Here is an 18,969-nt window from a genome sequence, read left to right as displayed (position 1 = left end):
TGCATGTTTGTGCGATGTATGGACTCACATCTGAGAATCTTTTTTTTATATATAGACTACAAGTGGTTTGCAAGTAGGTTGTTGAACTTACATGTTGGTCAAGAGCAACTGTTCTCCAGGTTACACACATAAAATATTTCCAGATATTTCTTTCATTGGCCAACCAATTGCTCACTCATGTAGTAATAGCAAAGAAAGCCCGCCAGAATGGTATTAGCATACAAATGTCCAATTAAAGGATTATTTCAGGCCGAACACTTCCTTGTATCCAAAATGTTTCTTCAGGTCATAGTCCCCAGATTTAATTCTCTGGAGGGAGTGGCAACTACAGGGTGGTCACATGTGAGTCGTTTGCTCCTAAAATGTGTCTGACGAGTGTTTGGCTTGCATAACGAAGCAGACGCTGACTAAAAATAAATGTTGTTATGTGCTACTCGACACTACACTGACATTAATTGTAATTCATTATTGATAAATACCAATACTTTGTTTGGAGCATCCATACAGCAGAGTTGGTAAAGTGCAAAATCCCACAAAATAAATACTCATAAAATAAAATTGTTACTCACATAGTATTTTTGTTCTGTTTTGCACGCGTAGAAAGATAGTCAGGGTGATTTAAAAAATGATTGCGATCAATGTTGTGGGTTGTGTCTGCTGCTCCCTGATTTGCTACAAAATGTGCACCGATCGGAAATGTCAAACATGTTCAATATTACTGTAAATTGATTTTTTTTTTATGAAGGCTATGTGGTCCTCATCAAGTACGGATGAGCCATGACTCAGTGATTGTGATGAGGAACGGAACGATAGCTATCAGGCAGTGCAGTGGGACTTCAGAAATGAAAGAGCAACTGCTTAAATTGAGTTGGTGTCCCGCAAGTCATCACCACAATACAAATTACCTACAGATGTGTTGCTAAAATGTGTAAAAAGTGTTATGTTACCACATAAGCTAATAGCTAGAGGAGCCTATTCTACTTCTTCTACTACTAATTTATATTTGCATGTAGACTGTATTTCCTGTTGCACCCGGCTGTCTCTCACTGGTCAGTTTAAGCCGGACAAAACTGACCTGACCTGACTTTATTTAAAGTTAAAGTACCACTGATTGTCACACCCACCTAAGTGGGGCGAAATTCATTCTCCGCATTTGACCCATCCTCTGAGGGAGCGGTGAGCAGAGACGCTGGTCCAAAATTGTGTTCAGGTTGCTTAGTTTCTCCAACATAGGGTCTTTGTCCTTGTAGTGAGCCATTATTCACCATTGAACCCTAGAAATAAAATTTACTGACCAGTTTGTCAGAATCAGATTTATTGGCCAAGTATGTAAAAACAGTCATGAAATCTGTCTTCAGTCACAACCTGTCTGAGAAAGAGCAAAAATAAGAATGATCAACAGAGGGCGACAGAATGGGAAGCCTGGCAGCTTGCTAATTAGCGCCCCGAGTTTCTTAGATGGGGAAAAAAAAGGAAACATCAAGAAGGAGGGAGGGAAACAAAAACAAGGCACAATCTGTGCTCGTAAAAGGGGAGCACAGTATAGACCTGGGAAAAAAACTGCACATAGTAAGACAATGATGAGTGGGGTTTAACAACATAGACAACACTGACCAGCTCTTATTAGATCATGAAAGACGGATGAAGATGGATGCTTATTGCCTAGTAATCCTATACACAATGCTAACTAACGATTTTCCAGTGATTTTGTCTAATACGGGTTTGTTTTCTCTTCACAGATGACACGTCATCCAAAGAGATCAGCAGGGTAGGTTTTGCCTCAATGTGATCATAAACTTTTGTATGTTACATAACATGGCAAAATATGCCAAATGTTGCAGGTTTTGTGTGACAATCTGGAGTCTCTGTCATTTGATGGTACACAAATATGAACTTGACAGTTGGACAAATGTCCCTTGCGCAACCACACCTGCCCACAGGAATCAGAACCTCAGTCCGCTTAGTGGGATCCATGACCTCAATGAAAGCGACGTACAAACCCATATACGCAGAAAAAATGAGGGTCACTCAACCTTTCGGTGCGTCATCCATACGTCTGCGCAAACAGGATGTGGGAGGGTCAAATGGATCCCTAGAGGGAGGCTTTCGAGTGCGCCGCTCTCCCCGCCGCACCCCCGTCCTCACCCTCCCTTCAGGCGTAGACATGACAGGTCTTCGGCCCCGTGCGAGGCAGGGGGTCTGCCTGTTACGTAAGCACACTTTTAAGATGAATGTGAGCATCAAAGCTCGACAGCGCTTTAATCAGAGCTGTGAGGCTCCGATGGCCCCCTCTCGGGATACGGGGTTGGTGATCCCTCAGCTAGAATGCGGCGGTGAGGGAGCAGGTTAAGGGTGAGGATGCGGGTAATGTTGTGATTATAGGAGAATGGTGGGAAGATCCTGGTTCGTTCGACAACAAAAATCCTTGCAGTTGTTTTCTATCTATATATTTCATTGTTGTTTACTTAAGATGGATGGTATGGAAAGTAATTTGTGGGTGTTTTTGTGTCTAGCAGTACCAGGATGCGAACATGCAGGGTGTGGTGTATGAACTCAACAGCTACATGGAGCAGCGCCTGGACACTGGAGGAGACAACAAGCTGCTGCTCTATGAACTCTGCAACATCATTAAAACAGGTACAAGATGGTGTTAGGTTTAGTTAGATGCTTAAATTATTATTATTTTTTTTTGTCCATCCCTTTAATAGACACAAATAGCATAAATTAATTGCCAAATGAGTCATACACTTAAGAGAAATAAACGTCTCCTTTGGATACTTTCCTATCCCAAAAAAAGATAGTACTAGTAACTGTAAATATCTCAGCTACTGTTCACACAGACGTTACAAAGTTACCGTAACTACTAAGTTCTGTTGCCAACCTAAACAGAAGCACAAAAGCACGTACACAGGTTTTCAGATTTATTGGTGCAGAGACTCAATGTGCCAATATGAAGCAAGTGAGCATCCAAGCTGATGATGTATTGACAGTTAGTCTTAAACTCCAGTCTTACTTGACATTAAGTATTATTATTATTATTTGTGAAAATATGGAAACAACATTACCCGCGATTGTGTGGCAACCATTTTAGACTGTAGAGTCATCTGGGATAGGTTCCAACTCACCAGCGTCCCTAATGAAGACAAGTGTTATAGTACTGTAAATGGATGGATGGAAAGTGGTATCTACAGAGCTACAATAACTATGTCAAAACAAACAAACAAACAAAAAAAGGATCACAGAATCACCAAAGTTAATCACTATATTTATAAACGATGTACCGGTACATTATAAAATTTTATTTTTGCCGTTACAACATTATTAGTTAATTAGTTAGAAAAACTGCCTTTATTTTAGAATTTATTTTAAATAAATTATTTTTGTTAAGTGAAGTCCAAAAAGACTCTTTTTATTTATTTTTTTAATTAAAAACAATTAGGAAATTTATGTTAAGTGAAAACTTGAAAATACTCTTTTTTTTTATTACAGTCAATAAGTTGTCTTTATTTTATTTTTAGTAAAAACAACGTTTTTTTATGTCACTATTAAAATTTTATTTCTAATTAAGTGGCAAAACCGGTATCTGATAAATGTAACTAAGTTACTTTTGAAGCGAGTAATCTATAAGGTAGCTAAGTTACTTTTAAAAGCGAGTAGTGTGTAAAGTAACTATGTTACTTTTTAAAGCAAGTACCCTATAAAGTAACTAAGTAACTTTTTAAAGCACGTAATCTATAAAATTACTTTTTCAAGGTAACTGACAACACCAACAACTCTATAAGGATCGATTTAAAGGAAGCTATCAACTATCAACTAACCTGTTGTATTTCCACTTATTTTTTAACTGATCATGTTTGTCATGTTTTGTGACTGCAGCAACAAAAGCTGACGGATTTGCACTTTACTTTTTGGGAGAATGCAACAATGTAAGTGCGAGACAATTAATAACACAATTTCTGAGCAACTGTAGTCTTGACATTTTTCTTCATACTTTATCTGTTCTTTCCCATGCTTCCAATCAGAGTTTATGTTTGTTCACCCCAACAAGGACCAAGGACGGTCCCCCAAGCCTTGTCCCCTCTGGCCCCATCGCATTCGGGACAACCATTGCAGCTCATGTTGCCAAGACTCGCAAAACACTTTTAGTAGAAGACATCATGGGGGTAATATCTGCCAGTCCATATTTTGTGTTAATTTAGGAAGAAAGGTGTATATACTTTTTTTTTTTTTTTAATGAAGCACTATGTTATTATATTGGGATATTTTCTCAACAGCATGTATTAATAAAAATATAACTGCAAAGACATTGAAATATTTAACCAGAATTTTCATGTGGTTAAAGTTTCATATTATTGTATGACTGGACCATAGTGAACTATATAAGACCGCTTTCAAAAAGGACCTTCATGGTCTTTTGTGTTCCAGGACGAGCGCTTTCCAGATGGCACAGGGCAGGACTCAGGGATCCGTGTTCATTCTGTCTTGTGCCTTCCCATCCTCACTGCCATCGGGGACCTCATCGCCATACTGGAGCTGCGTCGACACTGGGGAAAGGACCCGTTCAATCTCAGTCACCAAGAGGTCAGTTCAGTTAGAAAGATTTAGCCAAGACTGGCATTCACCCTAATCTGAAACTCAACTCGGAAGGGAGGGATTCTGATTTTTTTAATTTTTACATTACGGGTCTTTCTATGAAGCAAATAATTCCCATGATAATAGTTCATGTAGTTATTGTCAAACGAAGGTTTTGGAACAGTGATGTCAATTCCTTAATTAGGGTTTGCAACTAAATATTAAGTTTCACTCACTCAATTTATTAATTTCCGAAAACCTAAAAATGTGGTGTTTTGTTACAAATAATGTCCTCCTAGCAGTGCATCTGATCCAGCTGTAATAACTGGAAATAAAATCTGAACTGTTGCTTTCTTATCTCATATTTATTTTTTGAAGTCAAACCTCTTTAAGGCCAAAATCAAAACACACCTGTTCAGCATTTCATACTCCCCCTCATCGAGTCTAGTCCATTTACGACAATGATGGTTTTAATGTATTTTTACCTTGATTTTACTGTTTGAAAGTATGGTGTCATTGTGTACTTAGAAAGGTACCTTTTATATAATAGTGCTGTTATTGTGGTAAAACTATAGCCTACTTTTAAAGGGGAGTAATTAAAACTATATTAGCATGAATGTTCATGTTAACTATTCCAACAAAAAATCCATTATAAAAAGGTTGGTAGGTTACATAGAATGCATTTAAATTGACATTTCCCGTGTGGAACTAAATTATATTAAATCTAAATTAAAACTGAATATCCCTTTAGGGAAATTTGCATCAGACAATGCCCTTTTCACAATCTCATACACTGTCATGTAACTAAATACTAGCGTAGCCCATTTTCACCCCATGCATGCAAAAAAAAAATTTTTAATAATAGAATATAAAGTTTGGCAGGATATATCCATGTGGTCAAATTTTAAAAATCAAGCATTCAAATTCAAAATGAGAAAATTTTAACTTTCTTTAAAATACATCTTATTCAACAATCCTACTAATTCTTGTGAAAAGTACATGAAACAAATTGACTTTTATTCATTACTGTTCAAATGTGAAAACGAATTAGCAACACTGTTTTCAAAAGTGTCCTTCGATTCATTTAGTGTTACCACCAAATGTGAGAGTAAACTTTTACCTCTTTTTTTTTCAGGTTGCAACAGCAAACCTAGCGTGGGCGTCAGTTGCCATTCATCAAGTACAGGTGAGCAAATGTCCACAGGGACCTGTGCACACTGTTGCAAATGCAATGCACTTGATTATTATGATGTTAGCAACATTGTTTGTTCTGGTTCGGCTCTGCTGTTTTTAATGGAGAAATCCACTGTGTACTGGAACGGGGTTGTGACCGGGCCCTGTCCAATCAGCTAAGCCGTAGATTCAACAAACAGGTCTCCGAGGACGTCATTACGCCCTGGCACTGTTTTTATGCGAACCCGTAGCATAACACCTAAGAGAAACGGCGTCCCACTGCAGAACTGGCCGCAGTGGGCCTCTGACTCTCTGTGAGCTGCATAGGACTGCAGCGCACGGCACTCCTGGGCTGGCTGCATGCTGCAAAACACTGTCACTAGATGGACATGTTGGTGTGTTTGGAGTACAAGCAGGATTCTGCGAGTGTGCTATGGGAAATGTGTGACTTCACGTATGACCTGACCTACTTCTTCTTCTTGTAGGTGTGCCGAGGCCTCGCTAAACAGACGGAGCTCAATGATTTCCTATTAGATGTGTCAAAGTAAGAGTCACACTGTCTTGACAACACTTAATTAGCATTAGCGTTGTTGGAAATCATTTCCTTGATTTCTGCGTGTTCAAATAAATTCAAAGTGGAAATCTGTGAACAAGTTTGCCAGCTTTATTTCAGATTCTGAAAGTCACCTGTGGTACTGCTCAATCATCGCAGCTCACCCACAGATGTGCTCTTTACAAAGTTCATGCATGCATATATACATATGGTTCCCTCCCCCTCTTTGACCATTCGGCCCTTTCTCAGCATGTGATATTTCCTGTCACCCCAATTCTACACACCCCCTCTCTTATCTCTTCCTTCGGGATGTGGACCACACTTGGCCCCCCTTCTCCCTCTACCAGGCCCCCCTTTTGATCTTGTCCTGTCAGCAGAGTGAGATACAATCTGGCCAACTCCTATTGAGTTCTTCCAGTCCTTAACAAACATGAGGTATACAATTGGCTTCCTAGATAAACTATTGACCTCGGGAGAGCTGGCTCCAGAGATTCTCGCATACCTGCTGTGTGGATTCTGACACCTCACTTCCTTAGGGGGAAAACAGACCACATTCTACCACAGTTTTATTGATCTAACTAAAATCAAAAACACTTTAAAGAATATATATATGTAAAACAGAAAAACAATATTAATAATTGTATCAGCGTAATAACAAGCTAAGAGTGCGCTCTCACTTTCACGTCTTGAATGTTTTGGCAAACGTCTGGAATATTTTCTTCTCTTTTGACAGAACATACTTTGATAATATTGTGGCAATAGATTCTCTACTTGAACACATTATGGTAAGTGGGATTCTTGATTACTTCGTGTTCCTCAAAGCACCTAAAACTTTATTCATGTTGACATCTACAATTGACATTCAAATTGAATCGCATCTAGCATCTCTCCTTCCCCCACAAAAAAATAAAAGAAAGAAAAAAAGTCATAGTTGTCAAGAAGGTAAAGTTTGGTGGAGGAGCCAGTCGCAGGGAAGCAGGGCAAGGAGGCGAAGGTGAAGTGAAAAAAAGGGACTTTAATTTCTACAAAACAAAAAGCGAACTCCAAATTACAAGATAAAACAAAACATGGGGAGGACAGCAAGGCAAAAACGGGCAGCATGACATGAGGGAAAGACAATGAACCAACACAGACAGAGGGGAGACAGGAGACTAAATACACAGACGCTAATGACACAACAAGACACACCTGGGGCAAGACACAAGTGGCTGAGGGCACTGATTGGTTCACACGAGGAAGGGCAGGATCACACACTTGACAAGACCAAGGGAGAACACACAAGGAAAACAGAACCCAAACATGACAATAGTTAAGGTGACCAGACGTACTGGTTTTACGGGACAGTCCCGCATTTGAGCCTTGAGTCCCGGCGGGTTTCACCGGCCTTGTGCATGTCAATCACACAGTTCTCATAGTGATTCATACGACAAACCAATTAAAAAGGAATTTAACTGTTAAATCGCTAGCAGGTGTGTATTTGTCAAACCAGAACTAGAATTACTTCCTGCTTCCATATCTAAGAATCATGGGAAATGACGGTCAGACCCAACACCAGCTGCGTTTTTCTGGCGGCATCGATCCAATGTCACAATACGGTAAAGCGAGGTAGACGGCACAGCCAGCTTCCAATAGATGAAAGGTTGGATAATGAGTAGTGACTATAGTGACAGACTTGACTTGACATTGACAGCTGTTGAACTGCCAACCAAGATACACAGTAAATTCTGTTACGTAAATTTTACTCAAAACTTATTTGGTCCACAGAGCCGAATTTACACTTGGAAGAGAGTTTTAAAAAAAAATAGTCACTCAAGTGTTGAGGAACAGACCCACAGCTTCAGGTTGGGAGACAGCCAATCTGCTCCCTGAACCACGCAGCTCCTACTGTGTGTTAGTATATCGCTCGTGTCAGCTGGAATCTTCGTAACTCCACTCTCATTTTGGATATAAGAAAGAGTAGAGGTGGCATAGCTCAGGTGATAGAGTGGCGGTCTCCCAAGCTGAAGGTCGTTAGTTTGTTCCTCAACGCTTGTGTAACTTTTTTTGAAATAAACTTTCAAATGTAGTCAATCTCTCCTTGCAAATGTTATTTTTTTCATGGGATAGGCACATTCTCTCGTACACACTAAAAATACTTAATATTTAATATTTTACTCTCTTTCAAGTGTAAATTAGAGTGGGACCAAATGGACTCTGTGTAGAGTAAAATTTACTCTACATAATTTACTGTGATAGAATTAGCATGAACTAAAGTAATAACCATATTGAGAATTTATTGTAAATTTTATTTTCAACTAAATTGAAGTGTCCCGTATTCCGCACATAGGTACTCCAGGAAGCAAACTATTGCCATCCTAAAATGTGTACAAATGATACTAATAAATAGTACATCATTATGTTGTGCCTAGTGGTTCTAATGGCTATCTTTGCTTTCTTTGCAGATATATGCAAAAAACCTGGTGAATGCCGACAGGTGTGCACTCTTCCAGGTAGATCAAAACAACAAAGAACTGTATTCTGACCTGTTCGATATTGGTGAGGAGAAAGAAGGCAGGCCAGTCTTTAGGAAAACCAAAGAAATTAGGTGTGTAAAATCATCTTTCTGCCACCCTCAGCTACACGTTTGATTTGCAAAGAATTTGTGAATAGTGCATCTTTGACTGTCTGATCGTGAATTGTCATGTTAATTGACTGCAGGTTTTCTATAGAGAAAGGAATAGCTGGTCAAGTGGCTCGGACAGGGGAAGTCTTAAATATCCCAGATGCCTATGCAGACCCGCGGTTTAACCGGTAAACACTCAAAGCAATTTCATGAACAACTCACCTTCTTCTCTCCCCTCAAAACACCATCAAACTGACTTTGTGATGATTGGATCCTACTCGACAGAGAGGTGGACCTGAAAACCGGTTACACCACGCGGAACATCCTGTGCATGCCCATCGTGAGCAGGGGGGCTGTTATCGGAGTGGTGCAGATGGTGAATAAGTTAAGCGGTAGTGCCTTCACTAAAACAGATGAGAACAACTTCAAGATGTTTGCTGTCTTCTGTGCCCTGGCCTTACACTGTGCAAATGTGAGTCAGTCAACAAATACGCTCATTTACAGCAACAGTACGCATCTATAAAAGATTCATAATGAGATGTTGCTTCCATATGGGAGTGTTTGTTTGTATTAGGATTTAGTTGATTGTTGCGGTGAGTTAACATGCTTGTTGATTTCAACTATATGGACAAAAAGCGTCGTTGCACCTGTTCATTACGCCAGCAGGAAGATAAAATGGAGTCAGCTGGAACACATTCCTGGGAAGACTTTTGGAGCGTGTGGAACTTTTTGCTCATTTAGCCACATGGTCTCAAACTATCAAACTCATCCAACTGTGCTTTTATGGAGTAGGCTGGGACAGTGAAACGGTTCCCACAAAGATAAATTGAGTTATCCGAAATGTGTTGCTAAGATTCTGGAGGAAGAACCGCTGGTTAAAAACTCATTCACTCCCAGCAATTACCCCCTTCCCTTTCGGCTGTTTTACTGGATTTTGACTGATTTTGCAAGGTCCACAAAATATTCTGTTCTATTGCTAGAAAAACATGAAAGCCCTACCAAAAGAAAGATTAGAGTCTCTTCTTTTATCAGGAAAAAAAAAGTATATTTGTATCTGTTTCCGTTTCGCAGCAGTTAGCATTAGAATATAGCTAAGTTTCATCATTATTCACAAACCTGTTGAAAACACTGGCAAAAAGAGCTTGTTGCAACATGGCCCTGGCTGATCTCTTATACTCTGCTGCCACCTGCTGGCCGTTTTTTATAATAACTGCCATTGATTTAAGCGACCTCTTCTGTATACCCTAGCATTAAAAAAAAAAACATTAACATTATAAAAAAACAAGAAAGAAAAAAAAAGGAAAAAAACATTTAAAAAACATATAAATACGTTTTTCTGAGTGAAGGACAAAGTATTAACAACTTATTTAGACGTTTTTGGGTTTAAATGAGTTGATGGAGATATGCCTCAAAACCTTTGTCCATATACTGTAAGATGGATTTATGTCATTGGTTATACTTTCTGCCTTTTCAAGCCTTTCCTATGACTTTCCTGTGTGTGTTTTAGATGTACCATCGAATTCGCCACTCTGAATGCATTTACAGAGTGACAATGGAGAAACTGTCTTACCACAGCATCTGCACCTCAGAAGAATGGAAAACACTCACTCAGCTCAACCTTCCCACTCTCATTTATAAAGAGATCGAAACGTGAGTCTTCTTATGGGTTTCACCTCATGTGGCCTGCAGAAATCTATTAGTCGTGCGACAGTACAGAACCGAATCCAGTCCTCATTTCATCTGTGCTGCTCTATGTTGTCGCCTTATGCTGAAGTTGTTGTTTTTTCTGCATGTATTTACAGTATTTTTCAATATATTACTTTCTATTTGTCTTGATTATTTTTCAGATGTTACTAGATACAATTGATAAAAAAATATATATTTTTTTTCTTTTACTGGAGTAATATTTAAATATGAAGGATGCTTGAACCAAAAAATATTTTTTTTAAATAATTATTATTTAAAAGATGTGAGCGCATCGAAGTGAAAAAAAATGAATCATTCCACTTTGAAACATATCGAGAAACATATCAAATCATCTTTTATTGGCTTTCTCTTCTTCCTCCTCCAGGTTTCACTTTGACATAAATCCCTTTGAGGAGATCTGGCCTGCAGTTTTCATCTACATGGTTCACAGCTCCTGTGGAAAGACCAGGTAAGGTCTTTGCTGAGCTGTTAAGGCGCCGGTATCTGATTTAATGGTCATTTTATATTTGTTCGTCCCTTTTCTCACTTGCTATAGCTTTGAGCTGGAGAAGCTGTGTCGATTTACCATGTCCGTACGCAAGAACTACCGGCGTGTGCCCTACCACAACTGGAAGCACGCCGTGACCGTCGCCCACTGTATGTTTGCTATCCTACAGAAGACCCCTGGGACCTTCACAGAGCTCGAGGTCCGCTGCTCATTGGGTCACGAATGAAATAAGATATGAATCTTTGTTGTGTAGCTGCAAGAATTCTCTTTCTTTTACAGAAGAAGGGACTCTTGGTAGCCTGCCTGTGTCATGATCTGGACCATCGAGGGTACAGCAACACTTATCTGCAGAAGTTTGACCACCCGCTGGCTGCTCTCTACTCCACCTCCACTATGGAGCAGCATCACTTCTCCCAGACTGTCTCCATTTTGCAGGTAGAGCTCCACTATGCAACACTAACTTTATGTCTAGTCAAAATATGTACAATTACAGTTATTAATTACTACTATCCATGACGCGACACGCATCCAACGTGGTAAAGCCACCTTCAAAATTAAATCTTTCCAAACACAATAATGCATTTTTTATTATTATTATTATTAATATTATTTTGAGTCACCATAGTTGCGGCGTCTCGCAAATTGTTGCCACCAACGCCAACAAAGCAACGCTGTCCTGATATCAAGTTTAGTCGCTAATTAAAGGCGAAGTCAACCTTAAACATTTCTTGACAGTAATATGTTATATGTGACCTCAATAGCCTAAACATGACATTCTGATCAATATTACGTTTGTGTAATATGAGTTATGCTGCAAAATCCAGCAGTTGTTATCCATTTCAGTGGGCGGCCATTTTGCCGACTGAAGATGACATTACAGTTGCTCAGGGCTCAGGCAATGACCAATCACAGCTCACCTGTTTTCTGAAGCTGAGCTGTGATTGGTTGTTATCTCAGACCTGAGCAATTGTGATGTCATTTTCAGTGGACAGCAAGTGGCAAAATGGCCGCCCCCTGAGATGGATAAAAACTGCTGGATTTTGCTGCTTAACTCATATTCCTCTAACACAACACATATTTAGACTAGTGGGGCTACATAGAACATATTATTGTCAATAATTTTTTGGGGTGTTGACTTCCCCTTTAAGGGTGCTAAAAAAAAAAGTTTTTAAACAAAAAACAGCAGTGAATGAGTTTGGTCCATCCATTTTTCGGGTTTGGTTGGATAAAACTACAGAAAACGTTATCTTTTTAGTTTAAAATCCCATACCGTAACTAGATTTCCGCATCACATTGTGGCCAAAAGTAGAATCCTTGCTATATGACACATAAGAGCCATGACTACTACTACTACTTCTTCTTCTTCCATTTCTTCCTTTTTTTGGTGAGTGGCAAATACATTTGGTGTATTACCACCTCCTTCTGGCCACCAGTGGTAATGCACCAAAATATTTTGACAACTCCCAAAAGAAAGTTAACACGATAAGAAAACGGGGATTCTGGTTGCCAGTCTGAGTTCTAATGTTACAGTACAAGTTGCAGGACCAATCTATGGGAAAAGAAGTGTGACACGCTGATAATTGAAAATGACTATTTGACTGTCCTACTGATCACTTTTTAAATAACCAAGAAATGGGGATCATTTCCTGATTCAGCAGCTCAGAATTACTCACATTTATTAAAATATCTTTGGCACCTTATAATTTTTTTTATTGTTGGCCAGTGCATTGATGCTAGCAAATCGGGACCGTATTATACAAACGAACACAAAACAAAATTATCGTATTATACACGGGTGCATATTATACATGTGATTTTTTTTAAGATGCAAAATATAAAATAATAGTAATGGAAGATGCTGTTCCAAACTTATTCAACCAAAACTCAGTATGCTCAAGTTATAGGCACACATTACTCTTATAGTGAGATGTTATATATGGGCAAACAAATCAAATAAAAAGCAATCTACCTTTACTAACAAACACTGAGCAAAGGTTAGGGTTATCAGAGCAAGACTCAAACAAACAGACTTTTCTTCTCAAAGTACGCGAACAAATGGTCAACAGACCTGTGCTGGTTAAAATCTTGTTCATCTCTTGTAGTCTAGCTGAAGTGAACGCCTCATAAGTGGAGCCTTTGCTTTTTTATTGATCTCTTTGTTTCTCATAGCTGGAAGGGCACAATATTTTCTCCAACCTGAATTCCAGCGAGTACGAGCAGGTGCTAGAAATCATCCGGAAGGCCATCATCGCCACGGACCTGGCCCTTTACTTCAATAACCACCAGCAACTGTCAGATCTTCTCACCTTAGGTGATCTAGACTTCAACAACCACTCACACAGGTGAGACCGCAGTTGCTTGGAATCCTTCAGGCTTTCGACTTCGGTTCAAAGAATGCTTGCACACCTTTTTAATCGAGTGCTTTGTATCTCTTCTAATGAATAACTGACTGACTGACTATAATACAATAGTTTCCTTGTTACATGCAAAAAGTCACAAGATCTTGGTTTGGATCTACCATGGAACATCATTTGATTATATTCACTTGTTACTTTTTAATTGTCATTATGAGACACTTTGGAAAAGCGTATGAGCTTCTATTGCTGGCTTTGAATCTTTTTCTTATGAGTTGAGTTGGTTTCACACAGAGAAACACGAGTGAACAGTATATCAGCACTCAAGGCGATAACGTAGCTTTGCTCGCCTCCAGGGACCGTGTGATTGGTCTGATGATGACAGCATGTGACCTGTGTTCTGTAACTAAGCAATGGCAGATCACACGACTCACAGCCAACGACATCTATGCGGAATTCTGGGCCGAGGTACAAATTTAGAATGATGTGCATCTGTTGCAAGAGGTTCAATAAACTTTATTTATTTAAAATTTTGTATTTTTTTTTTGTATAAAAAAATATTATTATTATTTTTTTAATAATAATTTAAAAAATATATATTATATTTGTTATATTTTTATTATTTTGTATTTTTTATATATATTTTTATATTTTTATATTTGTATTTTTTTAATATATATATTTATTTTATTTATTTTATTTATTATTATTATTATTTATTATTATTATTATTATTATTATTATTATTATATAAATGTATGCGATCTGTATTTGCTTTTTGCTTTCCCACAGGGCGATGAGATGAAGAAGATCGGGATGCAGCCCATTTCAATGATGGATCGAGACAAGAAGGATGAAGTCCCTCAAGGCCAAGTGAGACCACAATTTTGACTCACTTTACAGATTTCATTGTTTTATAGCCAGTACCTCATAAATATGTTGTTAATTTGTGTTTCGCCGGCGTTGGGCCAAAACCTTGTAAGTTATTATTTGGTCAATTTCGTATATTTTCTCAAAAATCTATAATATCGGTCAGGTACAGGAGGTACAAGGTTTTGGTCGATGGCAGCGCTATGCCGATCGGAAATTGAAAATTCAGTTACATTCAAGGGGTAATTGTATCCCACCAGCATACATTGGATATACATTCTAAAATTGCTATCACACTTTTGCTTCAAATACTGCACGTTAACATTTAGTGTGTGTATAACAGTACTTGAGATATCAACATTTTCCCTTTGTGTCAAGGTTACTGGGTCTATTGGTCTAAAAATAAATAAACACAAAATTAGTTACCACAACTTGTGTCCACTTTTGTATTGGAACGCACGAGAAATCTACAAGCTGTCCCTTAGGATATATTGTGGTCATCTATGACTATGCATTTCTTGTTACTGAAAATGTGTTGAAATGAACAAACCACCAGTAGAAGTGATGAATAGTAACTGTGTTAGACTGATTAGCTCAATCTTTATTATGGTTACAAAGATGCCTTTATTTGTTGCCAAACCTTTAAAGTAGCTTATGGACATGCAACATGTTTTTTTGCAGTGATGAATAAATCACATGAAGTCATGTTGTTGTTCCTGGAGTTTGATTCTGTTGAATGCTTTCTAATTATGCTCCCTTTTTTAGGTGGGATTCTACAATGCTGTAGCAATTCCATGTTATACGACACTAGAAGATCTTTTCCCTCCATCCAGGCCACTTCTAAAAGCGTGCAAGTAAGGAACCTGTATTACACTCGCTCTAAAGAGATTTGTCGGATTGTTTTTGCTTTGCATTTCAATGAGCTTTATTGTTATCGCAGCCAAACTAAATAAAATAATATAACGTAAAATAATTGTGTCACTTTTCAAATAATATTATTATATTACGGGTGAACACAATTTTTTTTTAGAGTTACAGCTATTTTTAAATAATTTTTGGGTGCGAAAAGTGATCTCATTTTTGTTTTAGTTATAGGATGCCTGTAATATTAAAATAAATAAATAAAAGTGAAATACATGCGTATGCATGCAAATAAAACATTAAGATGAAATACTTAACAAGCTTTAAAAACTTTTTTTTTTTAAACCTTAAAAAACAGCATGAAACAAAATAGAAATGACAACGCTATGCTTCTTAATTCCTGCTATGCTGTTTTCTTAAAATGAATAAATAAATAAAGTAAATGATTCAATAAATAAATACAAGTGGAATGAATGTGTATGCATGCAAATAGAACATTAAGATGCAATACTATACTGTTTCTTTAAAATGAATAAACAAAAAAATAATGAATAAGTAAATAAAGTAGATAGATAGATGGCTGGCTGGATGGATGGATGGATAGATAGATAGATAGATAGATAGATAGATAGATAGATAGATAGATAGATAGATAGATAGATAGATAGATAGATAGATAGATAGATAGATAGATAGATAGATAGATAGATAGATAGATAGATAGATAGATAGATAGATAGATAGATAGATAGATAGATGGATAGAGGGAGGCAGGAAAGGAGGGATGGATAGATAGATAGATACATACATAGATAGATAGATAGATAGAGAAAGAGAGAGAGAGGGATGGCTGGAGGCAGGCAGGCAGGGATGGATGAATGGATGGAGAGAGAGGGAGGGAGGAATGGATGGATAGAGAGAGAGAGAGAGAGAGAGAGGGATGGATGGAGGCAGGCAGGGAGGGAGGGAGGGAGGGAGGGATGGATGCATGGATGGATGGATAGATGGATGGATAGATAGAGAGAGAGGGATAGGGAGGGAGGAATGGATGGATGGATGGATAGATAAAAGTATATTAAATGTGTATACATGCAAAAGAAACATTAAGATGGAATACTCAGAAGCTTTGAAAACAAAAAAACAAAACAGCATGAAACAAAATAGAACTTAAACGCTATCCTTTTAAAATCCCGCTATGCTAGTTTTCTGTTTGCAGACATTGATAGTACTGACCTTTTGGGAGCTACACGCCTCACCGCACTTTCTCGGAAAGGGGGTTTTCTGCGGGTACTGCCATATTCCTAAAACGTGCATTTTTCGTTCATTGTTGGCTAAGTTGCCCGTAGATGTGAGTGTAAATGGTTGTGTGCTATCCCAAAGTCACCTTGGATCCAGCGTGACTGTAAAACATGTGCCGTGCGTGTTGCAGGGAGAACTTGAGCCAATGGGAGAAGATCGTGCACGGCGAGGTGGAGGACGTTGTTCCTGTCCGGCCTTCTGATTCAGGACCTGTCAAGGTGGACAACTGACTACCAAAGGGTTGACTGCTTGTCAAAACAAGTTCAACCTCAACCTTGCCACAGTCATGAAGCTTTTTTTTTTTTTTCTCCTTTTTTGGGGGGGAGGAGCGGGAGCGGGAGCTGGATCAGCAAAAAAAAAAAGGCGCCTTGACTTAACAAAAAACACAAGTTACCTCACTGGGTGACGGAGGTGTCAATGCTGATGGTCGTACCGATCCCAGAGACTGACTGACAGCTAACGGGGTGGGACTAAAACCCATCACCCTTCATCCACTCCGTTTGGGAATTGATTTGTTCAAATGGATTTATGCCATGTTGGTTGTTTATTTGGCTTGGTTTATGTTTTTATTATTATTATTGTTACTATTATTATTATTGTTATTATTTGAGTTGATTCTTTGTGGTCTTGCATTTGAGAGGCCTTACACTGAACCTTTCACAGGAAGGTGATGTGAAACCTTGTTGTGAGTGGGTTCGAATCCTTTTAAAATGGTACTGTTTGCCTCCTGTGGTAAATGAGTCACTACTACTTCAGCAAGGTATTCAGAGACAGAAGGAATGTGTAGTACATTGAACATGCATGGTGTAATAATGCCACCTTATAGACGGGGTGGGGGCGGGGTTTGGGGGGGGGGGGGGACGTCAGAATGTTTTTCTTTCTTACTTTTTAGCAAAAATCCTTTGCAGTACTTGAATAAAGACACACAACCTGTTTCAAGAGGGATGGCAGAAATCCCGCACGCTATATCGTACAACTCAAAGAGGATGAACCGCGACCAGGAGAGGTCGGGGATTACTGTATGGCCAATGAAGTTGACCCCCGTCGCCGCACTGCCCCCCCCCCCCCCCCCAGGCCATCACGAGCACTTCTGCAAGCAGTCACATATGTTTTAAGACGGCTTGTAAACATTTCACATGGGATTTCCACACATAAAAGATAAGAGGTGATTGGTGGAAATGAGACTTGAGCACTACTCCGTGTCGTCAGTGTCAAATCTGATAAGCTGCATGTAACTCTGGGATTGTTCCGCAAGATTGTTGCTTGACTTCTTCGCCGTCCGCTCGTTCTACTGCAAATGATTTTTTCCGAGATCTTCCTGAGGACGTTTTCTCGGACCGTTCTGAGCGGTCATTCCAGTGGACGTGGTCCCTCTAAAAAATTGGATTCACAAATGCTAAGGTGGCCCCAACAGTGTGGATGTATAAAAAGTCTACACACCCCCTTTTGAGTGCCAGGCTTAAGAGAAGTAATTCAAAACTTTCTATTAATGTGACCTACGGGGGTAAAAATGTACCGGGGAATAAAAATTTAACTGAGATCAAATGTTTGCATAAATGTGCACACCCTGGCAATTGAACTTGGCTGTGTAGACTTTTGAGTGTTCTGTTGATCCCCTGAATGTGGCATGTGCATCGGTGTGTTCTGTCTTACTGTTCAAAATTGCTTCCAGTAAGTTCCAACCAAGAGCAACAATCAGCATGCACTTAAACTCAAGTTGATATATCATTTGCATATAAAGTACAGTAACAGGTGTGTACTGTGTACAATCTAGAATCCATATTTGCTCAAATGGTGCTAAACTGAATGGCAGTCATGCACTTTTGTAGTGTGCGTGCGTGCGCGCGCGCGCGCGTGTGTGTGTGTGTGTAAGAGTATGAGAGTCTATTAACTTTCACCCCACATGGTTGAGAACACGGTGAAGTCCACAACACTGCACTGTTCCTTCTACTTTTCAGCACCAGTTATATCGTTATCTGCACTATGTTTAGCATATCTTTATCATTATTGTTGGTGATGATGATGATGATGATGATGATTAATATTATTGCTATTATACCTATTATTTTCTCAATTAGAATTACATTTAAATTAACTTATATTTTTTATACAAGAAAAATAATGTTGGCCTTTTTTGTTTGAGACAAACAAAATGGTTCATACATGTTACTGTTACCCAGAATAATTGAGGAATGTTTCAAATGTAAACATAAGAGCAGTAGCCAAAATTACTTTTATTAAATACCTGAAAACACAACATTGTGTCGGATCTTTTGTGTGTGTCATCATGTTTATCAGGTGCAAAGTTTAGTACTCACAGACCAACAGTGTATTTATTGTTGCAAGACATGATATACATATAGAAGTCACGCATATATATATATATATATATATATATATATATATATATATATATATATATATATATATATATATATATATATATATATTAGGGGTGTGAATTGCCTAGTAGGTTGCGATTCGATCACGA

The 18,969-nt window shown here is 38.6% G+C and overlaps 1 protein-coding gene and 1 long non-coding RNA gene across 8 annotated transcripts in view; one reads left to right on the top strand and one right to left on the bottom strand.

Annotated features, from left to right (window-relative positions):
* Positions 1 to 18,735, top strand: part of pde10a (phosphodiesterase 10A) — a 59,334-nt gene extending 40,599 nt beyond the window's left edge. For 3 of the 7 annotated variants that reach the window (XM_086093641.1, XM_086093648.1, XM_086093645.1), the window contains exons 3-22: positions 1,740 to 1,768; positions 2,514 to 2,637; positions 3,877 to 3,926; positions 4,023 to 4,163; positions 4,426 to 4,581; positions 5,708 to 5,758; positions 6,231 to 6,289; positions 7,032 to 7,083; positions 8,740 to 8,882; positions 8,996 to 9,088; positions 9,186 to 9,372; positions 10,408 to 10,550; positions 10,972 to 11,055; positions 11,143 to 11,293; positions 11,374 to 11,529; positions 13,264 to 13,436; positions 13,805 to 13,916; positions 14,241 to 14,321; positions 15,084 to 15,172; positions 16,609 to 18,735. In XM_086093641.1, the coding sequence (XP_085949767.1) occupies positions 1,740 to 1,768; positions 2,514 to 2,637; positions 3,877 to 3,926; positions 4,023 to 4,163; positions 4,426 to 4,581; positions 5,708 to 5,758; positions 6,231 to 6,289; positions 7,032 to 7,083; positions 8,740 to 8,882; positions 8,996 to 9,088; positions 9,186 to 9,372; positions 10,408 to 10,550; positions 10,972 to 11,055; positions 11,143 to 11,293; positions 11,374 to 11,529; positions 13,264 to 13,436; positions 13,805 to 13,916; positions 14,241 to 14,321; positions 15,084 to 15,172; positions 16,609 to 16,708 (2,174 nt within the window). In that variant the 3' untranslated portion in view covers positions 16,709 to 18,735. Of the gene's footprint in view, positions 1 to 1,739; positions 1,769 to 2,513; positions 2,638 to 3,876; positions 3,927 to 4,022; positions 4,164 to 4,425; positions 4,582 to 5,707; positions 5,759 to 6,230; positions 6,290 to 7,031; positions 7,084 to 8,739; positions 8,883 to 8,995; positions 9,089 to 9,185; positions 9,373 to 10,407; positions 10,551 to 10,971; positions 11,056 to 11,142; positions 11,294 to 11,373; positions 11,531 to 13,263; positions 13,437 to 13,804; positions 13,917 to 14,240; positions 14,322 to 15,083; positions 15,173 to 16,608 lie in introns of all 7 variants that reach the window. The other 4 variants (XM_086093642.1, XM_086093646.1, XM_086093643.1 and 1 more) reach the window with 3 other exon arrangements.
* LOC147163950 (uncharacterized) lies at positions 1,814 to 9,188 on the bottom strand. Its single transcript, XR_015096957.1, has 4 exons — positions 9,123 to 9,188; positions 4,403 to 4,544; positions 3,066 to 3,133; positions 1,814 to 2,617 (listed from the first exon to the last, which is right to left on the bottom strand). It is a non-coding gene; the product is annotated as an uncharacterized LOC147163950 (long non-coding RNA).
* Positions 18,736 to 18,969: the final 234 nt, after the last annotated feature.

The sequence above is a fragment of the Leptonotus elevatus genome, chromosome 13 (assembly GCF_054856555.1).
Source record: "Leptonotus elevatus isolate MCC_2025b chromosome 13, RoL_Lele_1.0, whole genome shotgun sequence".
Taxonomy (NCBI): Eukaryota; Metazoa; Chordata; class Actinopteri; order Syngnathiformes; family Syngnathidae; genus Leptonotus; species Leptonotus elevatus.
Note: the sequence above shows the minus strand (reverse complement) of the source record. Positions and strands in the feature narration are given on the sequence as shown.